The following is a 14,812-nucleotide window of genomic DNA, read 5'->3' as shown; positions in this document are numbered from 1 at the left end:
ACTGTCACTTGTCACATGTCAATATTGTAAATTTTCGCGCCCAAGGGCCCAACCTTTTCTGTTCTCTTTCACGACGCAGCAACTAGTATCATTTCTCTCACCTCGTTCTTTTAAAATGCCGTTTGTCAAAAAAGGACAACCATACTGTTGACAAGGTGGACTTCAAATCAAGTGTTGCCTTTCTTGATGCGCCCAGGCTGTGTATGTGTGCGTAATAGCGTGTATGTGTGCTCTTTTAGGGATGTGAAAAGTCGATTTTAATCATGTTATATATCGATAAACGCTACACAGCGGAACGAAATAGCGATTAAGTGAAGCTTCAATATCTTCGTTAAACATAAACATAATTGAAATGCTAATGGATAATGAATATATTATAATATAATAATATAATTCAATTATTGCGGAACACCTATTTTAGGAGGTATTTATGTATTTTAATTAAATATCTGAACTTTCCCTTGGTTCCCTGCTGGGGCGTGACTATAAAATTGTGATCTGATAACCACAATAAAGAATAAAAGCGTTTTTGGTCATTTTAGGTATCGTTAAGCCTTTGAAGTAATATTAAAATTGCAAGAAATGTCGATAGTTTATCGATATGACTTTATCGACATGGCTACAGCAACGTGGGCCTCATTGTTAATCGTACACTAAACAAAAGTGGCAACAGTGACAGCTCGCTGAGACTACGTCTTTATATATTATAAGTCTATGTTCGCGCCAATCCAATAACGCGATCTGTGCGCGATCTCATGCATGAATCTGCTGATTTTTACGGTTTTTAACAATAACCTAAACAGCGTCAATTACGAATCGCAATCGTCTGTAGAGCCCTTAACCAACACGAAAGGCCGTAACACACTATCGCACCGCACCAAGGTCATTGTGCGACGAACCGATAAGTAAGAGCGAGAAAGAGATTTCGCTTTCTCGCTCTTACTTATGCGTCGCACAATGACCTTGGTGCGGTGCGATAGTGTGTTATCACTATTAAAGCCAGTGTTGCCAACTTGGCATAAATGATGCCACATATGGCTTATTTTCACTCGCTTTGGCACTAAATTTTCATTTAGCATCTGGCATAATTTTTAGCATAATTTAGTCTAAGCCAAGTTTTCACCAACTTGGCAACAACAATATGCGCCATCGCCTTATGTGGTTCATATTTTCATATGAATTTTGACTTTTGTGGGCGGATGATGTCGCGAAATACGCGATGATTGTGAATACATACATAGCAACACTAAGTCCGGAAACGGAATAGAAAGAAAAACAAAATATATTGTCGATGGTAAGTTGAAGGATGCTTTTTTGCTCACTACCATGAAAATGGCAGTTTTTACTTTTAACTTTGTCCAGTTATTAAACTTAAAATCAGTGTTAGTGGCTCGGGATTTCCAGATTTCAGCACGTAAAAGCAAGCTAAGTATTTAGACAATAAAAAATGTATCTATACGTTGAATGCATAAAGTTTCTAGCATTAATTTCTAGCGTGGTGTTATAAATGGTCACTAAAGCTTACTCCAAGCATTTATTGGGCATGTAAGATGGCATGCAAATTAAATTAAAGTTCCAAATCATGTGTTGGTTTGAGGGATGGTATAGCCTACCAATAAAATCAGATTATTCAAATGTACATGCAAGAACGATTCGCATGATACATCTGGCTTGGCCAGGGGGCAAGCGTTTTTAAATAGTTTCTGTAAGAACGATTCACATAAATGTATGTGGCTCACCTCGAGGTTGTTCGCATGTAAGTTGGATTCGCATGTGACAGGTATAATCTACCAATTAAATAAAGTTATTACGTGCAAGTTGGATTCGCATGTAATAGTTAATAGGCACTCGTTCGTAGACCGCTGGAGCCAGCCTGTAAGTAATAGCACCGATGTGTTGGTCGCGGATCTACCACAAACTTGGACGAGTGGGCCTATAATAAGATCAAAGTAAGCGTTTTAGGTCCCATAAAACATCTGTAGGTCCCATACACAGATGTGGTGGTTGTGGACCTTAAACGAGCTCAGAAGTAAGCGTTTTAGGTGGCATAAAACATCTGTAGGTCCCATACACAGATGTGGTGGTTGCGGACCTTAAACGAGCTCAGAAGTAAGCGTTTTAGGTTGCATAAAACATCTGTAGGTCCCATACACAGATGTGGTGGTTGCGGACCTTAAACGAGCTCAGAAGTAAGCGTTTTAGGTTGCATAAAACATCTGTAGGTCCCATACACAGATGTGGTGGTTGCGGACCTTAAACGAGCTCAGAAGTAAGCGTTTTAGGTTGCATAAAACATTTGTAGGTAACATTCACAGATGTGGTGGTTGCAGACCTTATACAAGCTCTAATGTGTATGGGCTTTATGCCATTATTTAGGATTGATATACCATGGTATAGGGCAATCTAATGAGACCAGGTCAGTGAACTGCTCAAGCCATAAGCGTTTGGCAAGGTAACTTATAAACAATCAGTGATGAAGAGTATAGCTATATTGACTGCCACTCTATGTAACAATCCTTATAAATTTACTTAGGAAATATTTAGTGATTCGGTTGGAATCAATGTGTTAATACTTTAACAGGTCGTGGGGAGAATCATTGTGCTCTGCTCACCTGCAATCTTAACCTGGAGTTCTGGGCATCTCGGGCCATGTCGTGAGAAGCAAATATAAGGTAAGGATGACCATATTTCTACCGTACAGATTAAAGCCTCATTTATCATAATGTTAGATTTTGTATGTTCATAGACAAAGTTACATAATAACACCAACAAGCGAAGCAGGTAATTTGTAATTACTGAGTTATAATTTATATTGAACTAAGGCATAAGCTATAGTGTTGAAAGATCTCATAAATTCCACTATTAATTTTATCATAAATAAAATGTGTGCCAAATTCATCCCCGTTGGTACATATTTATGGTGTAGATGCGAGGGATTCATTATTTAAGAAGGAGTAAATAATAATAAGAGGTTTCTGTACGGTGAATGTAGTCATCCTATCTTAAAAAAGCAGTAAAATATAAAATTAAATGAGAAATTAGGATCACGGTGGCGACATCTGTGGAGGAATAGACTAAACTTGATTGATCACTGAAACTAGAAACAGGATCACGGTGGCGACATCTGTAGAGGAATAGACTAAACTTGATTGATCACTGAAACTAGCTATATCATGATAGTAAGGCACGATTTCAGGATAATTTACGACAGTAAGCAGACGGGCGGCTATTTTTAATAAAGAAATGTTGTTGTATTTTATTTCACAAACCCCTTTAGTATTAAATACCACATAAAATTTAAGTTAGCTTGTTCTAGAACCCGAGAGCAGTTCGGTAAGTGAAATTTACAGGTAGTTCATCTAGTGATTGACAGATGGCGTTTTTAGCATAAAGTGACAGCTATTCCACCACAGATGGCGTGGTGAACTGATTTTGTACTTGAATCGGAATCGTACAAAAAATTTATTTGAATAATATTTTCATAATTTGTTAATTAGTCATGATTTTCTTATGAATAATTAATAGAGAATAACTTAAAGAGTAAGTCAAAACGGAAACATATTGCGAAATTCATTATTCGTTCCACAGACAACATAACTATACATCAACAACGTAGTGACATTTTGCAAGTTTGCTACAACCAAGTACGAGTTAAAAAGCCGGCTATTTTGCGAATAAACATTCACAACTAGCTTAAATAAGGCGATATCACAAGAGGAATTCAGTGATTTACGAAAGAAAAGTGTTATTTGATGGGACGATCTGTTAGTTCATCAGGTGAGAACGGACAATTTTGTTTACATGTTATCGAACAAGTTGCGTGCGCAAAATAAGTTGTTGCCTTTTAAAATTTCGTAATTTATCAAGTAGTGAAGGAAATAGTACACTTAGTACACTTCGATCCGAGTTTTAGACGCATATCCAACAAAGTTAACAACAATAAAATTGTATTATTTATTTATAAAAGGTACTACGTCAAGGTTATAAGTGGATATCACAAGCAACATAGCTACACTATTGCTCAATTGAGAGGAAAACATATTGCTCCATCATTAAAGGATATTTAACAGAGGAAACTAAAGTTCTATAACGGGCCAGGTATGTAAAAACAAGTACTGATTTCCTTGACAAATTTTAACATGCATTTTTTAATAAAACCATTTGGTATAAGGAATAAATCACATACAAACTAAGAATTTAGTCCAAAACAACATTATGGCAACAAACAGTAGTCACTTTGAGAGAAAATTTGAGTTTTCATGATAATTACTTGTCATATTGTTTATTTAAAATAATATTTGGTTGAACATTTTTCATCAAACATTGTTAATAACCATGAAACAGTCAGATAACTTTATAGTTCCTGTGTGCATATTCCTAAAATACAAAGGAATTAGTAATATTTTAATACAAAGATTACTTCATTCATATTTATGTAAATTGTTTTCTGGTAACAGCGTTTATTTTAATAAAATTGCTAATTTGTAGTAACTTGGTAAATAAATATATACTCCATAACAAAACACACTAAAAACATAAATCAGTTATGTTTAAATTTACACATTATGAAATAAATTTACTTAAAACAGTTTAAATTCATTGAAACATGAAGGTGCACGGTAGAGCGTGGTCAAGTACTACAAGTTTATTTCTGGTTATTAAGGTTGATGTGGAAGTGAATAAATTAATTATTAATTTAAGATAAATAAACGAAATGGAACACTGGACAAAATTCAAAATTGTAAAAATGACTGCAAATATTCAGATGGATTAAACCTGAATAATAATGTAGTTTAATGGAAACTAGTCGGTTTGTGTTTTTGATTGTGATTATTCTTGTTGAATAAATAAATCTAGAAGATGCTCTTGATGTTTCTTGCTGTTGTGAGTAAATTGCCAAGAAGGGGCACGGTAGTGTCACGTCCAAGTCAAATAAAATGAAAGTAATATCTGGTTCGAGAATTAGTGCTATGTTTATAGGCTAGGTCGAACTATATGTGGGACCTGGATGTGAACTTAAATAAAATAAAATATCACTAAGCAAGAGTAACAATTCAGAGCTACGACCAATATTTAAAAATGTTATATGCCATTATCAGGGAATGGTATGAAGTGGGTCTAATAAATTAAATTCACAATCAATACACAACCTGTATATGAAAGTCACTTGCCAATAAATTGTGTTGATGAGACTATAGCTTAGTCCATTAAGAAATTGTTTACCATCCATTATAGTCAAAGATAATAATTTCAGACTCAGTGCACAACAACACTTCCTAATAATAAAGATGGAAGAGATATATTTGACGAGGTTAAACAAATTTGTGTCGGAAATAAAGAATCTATCCAACAACTCAAGGATCCTCATTTCTTTAAAATCATGGAACGATGAAGAATATGAACAAGCCAAGATTGCTTCGGCAAAATTACAAGCCGTAATAACAAGATTTAATACCGAACTATATCAGTACTTTAAAATAGTAACAAATCCAAACGTGGACGAGATTTCAACCATGACAACTGAACAGTTGGAGGGTGATGAGACTCTGGCTGAATTAAACGCTCTTATTCAATTAAGAGAGACAAGACAGGTTCTTCATCCACCTGAGTTTATAGAAGAGTTAAGAAAAGAGTTACAAGAAGTGCTCACAGCCAGACAAGATGCAAAAGGAACTTGTGAAGAATTTAAAAATAAGGAGAAGAGCTTCACTACAGAAACGCTTCTAACACAAGAGTCTAGGAACAAGAGAAGAGCAAGGTCGAGGAAACCAGATGTTAGCAAGGACACACATAAGAAGCATAAACCAACCTTGACTGCCTTTAGTAAGACATATGCCAATAAACGAAAGTTCATGGAAGAAAGAAACAGTTCTGCACCTATTCAAAAGAAAGGAAAGATTTCATGTATATTCTGTAATGGAGATCACTACAATGATGAGTGCACCAAGTTCAAAACGGTACAACTCAGAAAGGCAAAGTTAAATAACCGCTGCTATATATGTTTAGGTCTAGGCCACTGTGCAAAAACATGTAAAAGAAATTTAAGAACTTGTCTACACCGTGGAAAGAAAGGACAACACAACAGAGCACTGTGTCCTACGAAGGAACAACCTACGAAGGAACAACCTAAGATGGAAACCATCACCTTATTACATATCAATGATGATTCACCAACAGTACTCTAGACAGTTATTTTTAAGGCTATAAGAAGAAACAACACAGGACTCAAATATCGTGTAATCTTCTATTGTGGCAGCATGAGAAGTTATATCTTGCAAAAGGTAGCTAAAAAACTTAACCTGGTATCTGAAGAGAAACAGCATCTCACGGTATTTACCTTTGCTGAGGATAAACCTCGTGAGTTGGAGACTCCACTGGCCAGACTCTGCTTGCAAACAAAAACTAATGAACTAAAGTTAATATATGTCAACATTGTGCGCTCTATGACTCATGAAGTATCCACCTTTAGCAAGGACTTCTTAGAATGGGAACATCGAAACAAGTATATTCTATCCGATGACGGATCACTCGAAGATCAAGTTGACATCCTGATAGGGAACGACTACTATCAGTCACTAATGCTATCCGAGAAGATAGAGATAAAGGAAAATCTATATCTAGTGAATTCTGTGTTTGGTTGGATGCTGTCTGGTCGATCAAGAGAAGAAAGAGGAGAAGAATTATCAGTACTTACATACTTCCAAGCCTCATACGAGACCAAATTAAATGAACCAGATCTACCGTTGGATAATACATCTATGAGAGCCTTATGGGATTTAGAATCTATAGGAATTGTCGACTCGCCTAACACCAATAGAGATGAAGAAGCAATCAAGCATTTCAACGAAAACACAATACTAGAAAGTGGAAGATACCATGTCAGCTGGCCATGGAAGGATTATCCTCCAGAGTTACCAACAAATTACGGATTAGCATATGGAAGGCTTGTGGGGCTCGTGAAAAGACTGGATAAAGAGACGTTATCAATGTATGAAAAGACATTAAGTGATCAATTGGAAAAGAAAATTATAGAAGAAGTTCCTAACAAGAAAGAAAGGGATCATCCTATACATTATTTACCATTTCACGGAGTTATGGCTACTGGAAAAGCACTTAGACTGGTATATGATGCTTCAGCGAAAGTAAAGAATGCGAAAAGTCTTAATGAATGCTTATATGCCGGCCCAATGATGCTAGAAGACCTGACTGGATTATTAATTCAATTCAGATGCCACAATGTAGGATTAACTGCAGACGTAGAAAAGGCTTTCTTGCAAATTGGATTAAATAATAATGATAGAGATGTGACTAGATTTCTATGGCTGAAAGATACAGAAAAACCTGTTACTGAAGACAACCTTATACAATACAGATTCACTCGGGTACCCTTTGGAATTATCTCCAGTCCATTTTTATTAAATGCTACAATAAAGCATCATCTACAGACCTCTGAAGGGAATTATACAAAACAGCTGGCCAATAACATATATGTGGACAACCTACTTACAGGCACAGAGTCAGTAGATGAAGCATTAGATCTGTATAAAGAGGCAAAGGACAAGTTTTCTGAGATATCAATGAATCTTCGAGAGTGGAGTTCTAATTCAAAGGATTTTCTCAATCAAATACAGGATGTGGCTCCAGAGACCACAGTGAAGACTTTGGGCTTAAATTGGGACTTAAAGGAAGACTCACTCCAACTTAGAGCCAAAGTAAACAAGAATAATGAGATTACGAAGAGAGGAATACTCAAAACTATAGCGGCAATATACGATCCTTGTGGATTCAGTGTACCCATAGTACTGCCAGCCAAACTACTTCTCCAGCAATTATGGAAGGAAAAGGTCAAATGGGACAGCTCATTATCTGATGAAACAAAACAGAAATGGATGAGTATTCTAGAAGATCTTAAAGAAATAGAGTCAATACGTCTACCAAAAAATATGACTGTGCCAAATAGACATAAGGCACAATTACACTGTTTTACAGATTCTTCGACAGTAGCCTACGCGGCTGTAGTATATCTGGTGCAAGGAGATAACGTCCAGTTTGTAATAGGCAAGTCACGTCTTGTACCTACCAAAGATCAAGAAAATTTGAAGATACCAAGGCTTGAATTACTAGGTGTTTTAATTGGAAGTAGACTTATTAAATATGTCTTCAAGTTTTTACAACTGGATATTACGGAGATGATATTATGGACCGATAGTCAGATCGTAAAAAGCTGGTTTTATTCAGACAAACTACTGGAACCGTTCGTGTCTAGAAGAATGGACGAAATTAGAAAAAATAAAAATCTAGTTGTGAGATATGTTCCATCTGGACTTAATCCAGCAGACACTGCAACACACCCAAGTACCTCAAAGGAAGAGAGAAATGGGTGGTTAAATGGACCCGCCTTCTTACGACAGGATTCAAAGACCTGGCCAAAAAGCCCAGGTGCTGAAGTTTCTCTTCTGTTGGCGGAGGGTCTGTCTAACACAGATAATCATCAAAAGGCTTAAACATTGTCTGCCGAACCAAGTCCAGTAACAAACTTAGATCCTCAATTACAAGAAATAAAACAGCTACAAGAAACAATGTTTCCGGAAGAAGTACAAGGAAAGAAAACAAGTCTAGCTCGCAGCTTAGGTCTATTCTGTGACACAAATGGAATACTAAGATGTGACGGTCGTCTTGCGCATTCAGACTTATCTAACGACGCAAAACATCCTATTCTTTTACCAAAAGAAAGCGAATTGACTGAAAAACTTATAAAGGAAACTCATGAAAAGAATCTTCATGTAGGAGTGGCTCATACTTTAAGCCTTATACGTCAGAAGTATTGGATACCCCAAGGTAGAAGTAAGGTCCAAAAAACGTTAAGTAAATGTCCAAGATGCGTGAAACACGGAGGAGGTCCGTATGAATTACCCAAGACTCCTGCATTACCGGTAGAAAGGGTGAAGTATACAAATTCATTCGCTTATACAGGAGTGGACTATTTTGGACCAATGGTCGTGAGAACGGAAAGCGGTCTAAAGAAAAGGTGGATCTGCTTGTTTACGTGTCTAGTGATCAGGGCGATACACCTAGAAGTTGTCAAGGATCTGACTACTAACGAATGTCTTATGGCATTTAAGAGATTCATAGCTACAAGGGGGGCTCCGACTCTTATATTAACAGATAATGCCTCACAATTTAGATTGTTAGGAGAAATATTAACGGAAGAAGGAAATTTTATTACTAACATAAAATGGAAATTTATCCCACAACTTGCACCGTGGCATGGAGGTGCTTATGAAAGGCTAGTAGCAATTGTTAAGCATTGCTTAAAGAGAACGCTTCAAAAACATATGCTGGAAGACAATCAACTTTTAACGATTATTAAAGAAGTAGAAGCGGTTACTAATACCAGACCTCTCACTTATGTAGGATCAAATGTAGAGCACATACTTAAACCTGCGGATTTCCTAACACCGGGAAAGTGTTTAAGTATAGAAGTACTCATGGAAGGTCTACCACTTTCGGGATCACTGATCAAACAACAACTTATAGAAGGTTGGAATCGTGGCAACAGAATAATGGATGAATACAAAGAAATGTTTATTAACCAATACTTATTAAGTCTCAGGGAAAGGTATCGAAATTCACCTAAACAGGCTAGGGTGAGGTCTCATGAAAGTCCAAAGGTTGGAGATATAGTACAAATAAAGGGTGAAGCCAAAAATAGAGAAGGATGGAAGGTAGGAAAAATTTCAGAATTAATAAAAGGAAAAGACGGTTTGTGCAGGGTTGCAAAGGTAAAAGCAGGAGACAGTGTGTTCACAAGATCCATAGCACATTTGTATCCTCTGGAAGCTGATGAAGAGGCATCATTCCAAGATTCTACGAAAGAATCCCCAGTGTATGAAGATAAAGACTTACACATCCGCACTGATGGTCTTTCTCAGTCCTTACCATTAAGAACTGAAGAGAGTAACGTCTATGTTCCTACTAGCTCTATCAAAGATCATCAAAAACTAAGCAAAATAATGAAAACGATTTAACGATGGATCAGAGCGAGTTGTTGGAGAATACAAGTTCGACACAAATTATGGAAACCACTCCAGAACCAGTTCCTTCTGGCATAGACACAGAAATGAATGATGAAGCGACGTCGAGTCACCAGGCTGAACCAAGTGATCAACGTCGAGTAGCTGCCGTTCAGGCTATGGAAAGGATCCATAGATGGACGCAAGAATTAATGTCAATCAATTAAACTCTATCAAAGAGGCGGGGCAGTGTCGCGAAATACGCGATGATTGTGAATACATACATAGCAACACTAAGTCCGGAAACGGAATAGAAAGAAAAACAAAATATATTGTCGATGGTAAGTTGAAGGATGCTTTTTTGCTCACTACCATGAAAATGGCAGTTTGTACTTTTAACTTTGTCCAGTTATTAAACTTAAAATCAGTGTTAGTGGCTCGGGATTTCCAGATTTCAGCACGTAAAAGCAAGCTAAGTATTTAGACAATAAAAAATGTATCTATACGTTGAATGCATAAAGTTTCTAGCATTAATTTCTAGCGTGGTGTTATAAATGGTCACTAAAGCTTACTCCAAGCATTTATTGGGCATGTAAGATGGCATGCAAATTAAATTAAAGTTCCAAATCATGTGTTGGTTTGAGGGATGGTATAGCCTACCAATAAAATCAGATTATTCAAATGTACATGCAAGAACGATTCGCATGATACATCTGGCTTGGCCAGGGGGCAAGCGTTTTTAAATAGTTTCTGTAAGAACGATTCACATAAATGTATGTGGCTCACCTCGAGGTTGTTCGCATGTAAGTTGGATTCGCATGTGACAGGTATAATCTACCAATTAAATAAAGTTATTACGTGCAAGTTGGATTCGCATGTAATAGTTAATAGGCACTCGTTTGTAGACCGCTGGAGCCAGCCTGTAAGTAATAGCACCGATGTGTTGGTCGCGGATCTACCACAAACTTGGACGAGTGGGCCTATAATAAGATCAAAGTAAGCGTTTTAGGTCCCATAAAACATCTGTAGGTCCCATACACAGATGTGGTGGTTGTGGACCTTAAACGAGCTCAGAAGTAAGCGTTTTAGGTTGCATAAAACATCTGTAGGTCCCATACACAGATGTGGTGGTTGCGGACCTTAAACGAGCTCAGAAGTAAGCGTTTTAGGTTGCATAAAACATCTGTAGGTCCCATACACAGATGTGGTGGTTGCGGACCTTAAACGAGCTCAGAAGTAAGCGTTTTAGGTTGCATAAAACATCTGTAGGTCCCATACACAGATGTGGTGGTTGCGGACCTTAAACGAGCTCAGAAGTAAGCGTTTTAGGTTGCATAAAACATTTGTAGGTAACATTCACAGATGTGGTGGTTGCAGACCTTATACAAGCTCTAATGTGTATGGGCTTTATGCCATTATTTAGGATTGATATACCATGGTATAGGGCAATCTAATGAGACCAGGTCAGTGAACTGCTCAAGCCATAAGCGTTTGGCAAGGTAACTTATAAACAATCAGTGATGAAGAGTATAGCTATATTGACTGCCACTCTATGTAACAATCCTTATAAATTTACTTAGGAAATATTTAGTGATTCGGTTGGAATCAATGTGTTAATACTTTAACAGGTCGTGGGGAGAATCATTGTGCTCTGCTCACCTGCAATCTTAACCTGGAGTTCTGGGCATCTCGGGCCATGTCGTGAGAAGCAAATATAAGGTAAGGATGACCATATTTCTACCGTACAGATTAAAGCCTCATTTATCATAATGTTAGATTTTGTATGTTCATAGACAAAGTTACATAATAACACCAACAAGCGAAGCAGGTAATTTGTAATTACTGAGTTATAATTTATATTGAACTAAGGCATAAGCTATAGTGTTGAAAGATCTCATAAATTCCACTATTAATTATATCATAAATAAAATGTGTGCCAAATTCATCCCCGTTGGTGCAGATGGACATCGACGGACTATATATGTATACATTTTTTTAAATGGCATCTAAAGTTGGTCAAGCAAATGTTATCAGTAGAAAAAAGCAGCAAATTTAAAAAATTTAGGCGCGTAGGGTTATTGTCCCATAGAAAATTTGAATTTTGCGCCTTTTTCTACCGACAAAGTACGGTGTTTTTACAGAATATTTTTAGATACCACATTATTTTAAGTGTATATTTTCAAGTGACATTTTAGCATATTTTTAGCATATTTCAAAAAACTTTGCATAATTTTGGCATAATCTAGACATTAGTCTAGCAATGGTCTAGCACCTTTTCAAAATCCGAGTTGGCAACACCATTCACACTCCTACCTTGTAGTCCGCCTCGTAGTCCGTTATTATATTCTTATTCTCTTTGGTCAGTACTGTTACTACTGTCAGTGTCAATTATTTTGTAATAATTGTAATTGAAAAGTGCGCATCACATCATTATTGTGCTGTTGTTCCCAATTATTTTGAGTATACGACAGTTTAATAACACAAGTTATGCAAAAAATGATAAGCGAATAAATAAACTAAAGTTGATATCATGGGTGATATATTATATGAAACAGCGGACGACTATAAGTCCAAAAGTAAATCATTGGATCAAAGTATTTCCGATAAACTCGTTGATTTTGAAAGATTACGCATTTCAGCACTTACCAAAGCTGCTAAAATAAGCCCCGCTGTCAGAAAAGTCACTATAGGACCAAGAAGTCCTGAAAAGAAAGAACTGCAATATGAAGAAAATTTTGAGGTTACCCCGAAGCCGAGAATTGTCGAAGAAGACTTGGTTGAGGATAGAGTTAGCGACGATCTGAGGTATGCCTCCATCATTAAGCAATATGAAAAGAACCTGCGAGATACTTCCGACGAATTATTTAAAAATCTTCTAGATAGTATGTTAGCCAGGCGAGCCGAGAGTATGCGTAATTATTGGACGAAGCAAACAGAGGAGTGCGAGCGGCGCGCGCGCGAACTCCGCGAAAAGAAGTTGCAGATGCTTAAACACTTACATGATAATGACAATCTTACAGTCTTAGAGCAAGCCAAGCTGGACGAGAAAAACTCACAAATAATTAATAAACACACCATAGATAATATGAACCGAATTCTAGAAGAACAAAACCAAGCTACGGCACGCTTCGCCGCCGTAACAGACAGCCATACAAAAATTTGTATATGCTACAATGAAATCACAAATATTTTACAAAAAGATCAAGGACTTTCAAAGGCAGTCTGTGAAAAACACATTCCATCAATTAATTCTGTGATAGGGAACATCAGTGCAATAATGGACCTATGCAAAACAGGGGCCCTCACCGACAAAAATGTGAAACAGGCTGAAGTTTTAGTGCTAAATATAGACAACATTAGGAAGAAAATGCTAGAAGAATTAGAAGAAATCAAAAAACAAGAGTTAGTCAAGAAGCAACAGGAAGAGGCAAAGCAGCAAGAGTTGTTACAGAAGCAGGCGGAAGAAAAAAGAGAACTAGCAGCTAGGGCAGCAGAGGTTGCTCAAATAGAGAAAAATTTAACCGAGCAACCCAAACAGCAACCAATGTTTTATTCTCAAACCAACTACAATTACTTCAAAGAATTAAAAAACTTTTTAGATCAATATGAAAACCAATATAAAGATTTGCTTGAAAATGTACATATGAAAAAGTTCCGATTTGACTGCCAGAAAGCTGTAAACACTCCAGTCAATGCCATATCTTCTGTTAGTGGAATGCACATGAAAGACAAATATGACAAACTTGCTAAGCTTCTGAGAGGTGAGCAAGTGCAAGTTCTTGATACTTACGTCACAGCAACACAGCATCCGCAGGGACTTTATTACTGTACAGCATTGTTGGCTAAAAAGATAGTGAGACAGGGAGACTTGCTAGTTTCTAGTAATCCAGAGGCAGCCTTCCCTTTGGCTGCAGTCACTGCAGCCCTCTGGTCGCAGTTTCCAGAGTTTGGCAAGCTCTTGGAAGCTTACTTCCATAAGTTATGCCCATACTTGGTCCCAATGTTTTTACCTCAAAAGGAGGGACAAACAGACAAAGATTTTTATCTGTCTAGAGGCTACACCTACAATGATGAAGGTGTAGTAGAAAAGCAAGATAAATTCTTAAAGAGAATGTCTGGCATTTTTAAGCTGAGATGTGCGATTTGGGTTGCTAAAACACCTAGATTTGTGAATGCTCCCAATCCTCATGGCCCGCGATTTGGTTGGCAATGGCTGGCTTCCTTCGTCAACCTAAAACCTGAACCAGACATAAGTGCCACTTTAATCCATGATTTCTTCAATGTCTGTGGTGCCGAATTTCATAAGCTGTACGGGAAGCAATTTGTGAAAGTAATAAGACTGATTAGCTCAAAATATCTGGCAATACTACAGAATATAGATGAAGGAGGCCCAAAGACCAGATTGGAAGTTTTCTTGCAAGAAGTATTAAAGACAGGAGTGATGCAGCCCCCTACTGGTGTTTTACCACCCAATACCTGGTAGCTAGCTCATAAGAATAATGTGTTACTGACTATTTATTTTCATGTGACATCCCTTGTTAGTAAAAATAAGTTTATGGATTGGATTGCTAAGCGATGCCTAGACTGGCAATAACTTGCATGCAATTTATGTTACAGTGCCGTCTACTAATGTAAACCACATTCAAAAGTTTGATCAGATACCACAATACAATGAAAACTGCATGCAAGTTCTTGCTAGTCTAAACCTCGCTTTAGGCACTGGTCCCACCGCGAGCTAGTAAGCTATGAGCTATCGGCTATAAACACGAACTAAAGATAAGCACTCCCGTGTAAATAAA

At 37.2% G+C, this 14,812-nt stretch overlaps 1 protein-coding gene across 1 annotated transcript; it reads left to right on the top strand.

The window, feature by feature from the left end:
- Positions 1-12,413: 12,413 nt before the first annotated feature.
- LOC134673664 (mRNA export factor Gle1-like) lies at positions 12,414-14,812 on the top strand. Its single transcript, XM_063531674.1, has one exon. It carries the CDS (start codon positions 12,544-12,546, stop codon positions 14,494-14,496), a length of 1,953 nt encoding a protein of 650 aa, XP_063387744.1. The 5' UTR covers positions 12,414-12,543; the 3' UTR covers positions 14,497-14,812.

The sequence above is a fragment of the Cydia fagiglandana genome, chromosome 18 (genome assembly GCF_963556715.1).
Source record: "Cydia fagiglandana chromosome 18, ilCydFagi1.1, whole genome shotgun sequence".
In the NCBI taxonomy this organism is placed as follows: Eukaryota; Metazoa; Arthropoda; class Insecta; order Lepidoptera; family Tortricidae; genus Cydia; species Cydia fagiglandana.
Note: the sequence above shows the minus strand (reverse complement) of the source record. Positions and strands in the feature narration are given on the sequence as shown.

Coding starts and splice junctions, on each gene's coding strand:
- LOC134673664 (XM_063531674.1), top strand. CDS start 12,544: ATGGGTGATATATTATATGAAACAGCGGACGACTATAAGTCCAAAAGT.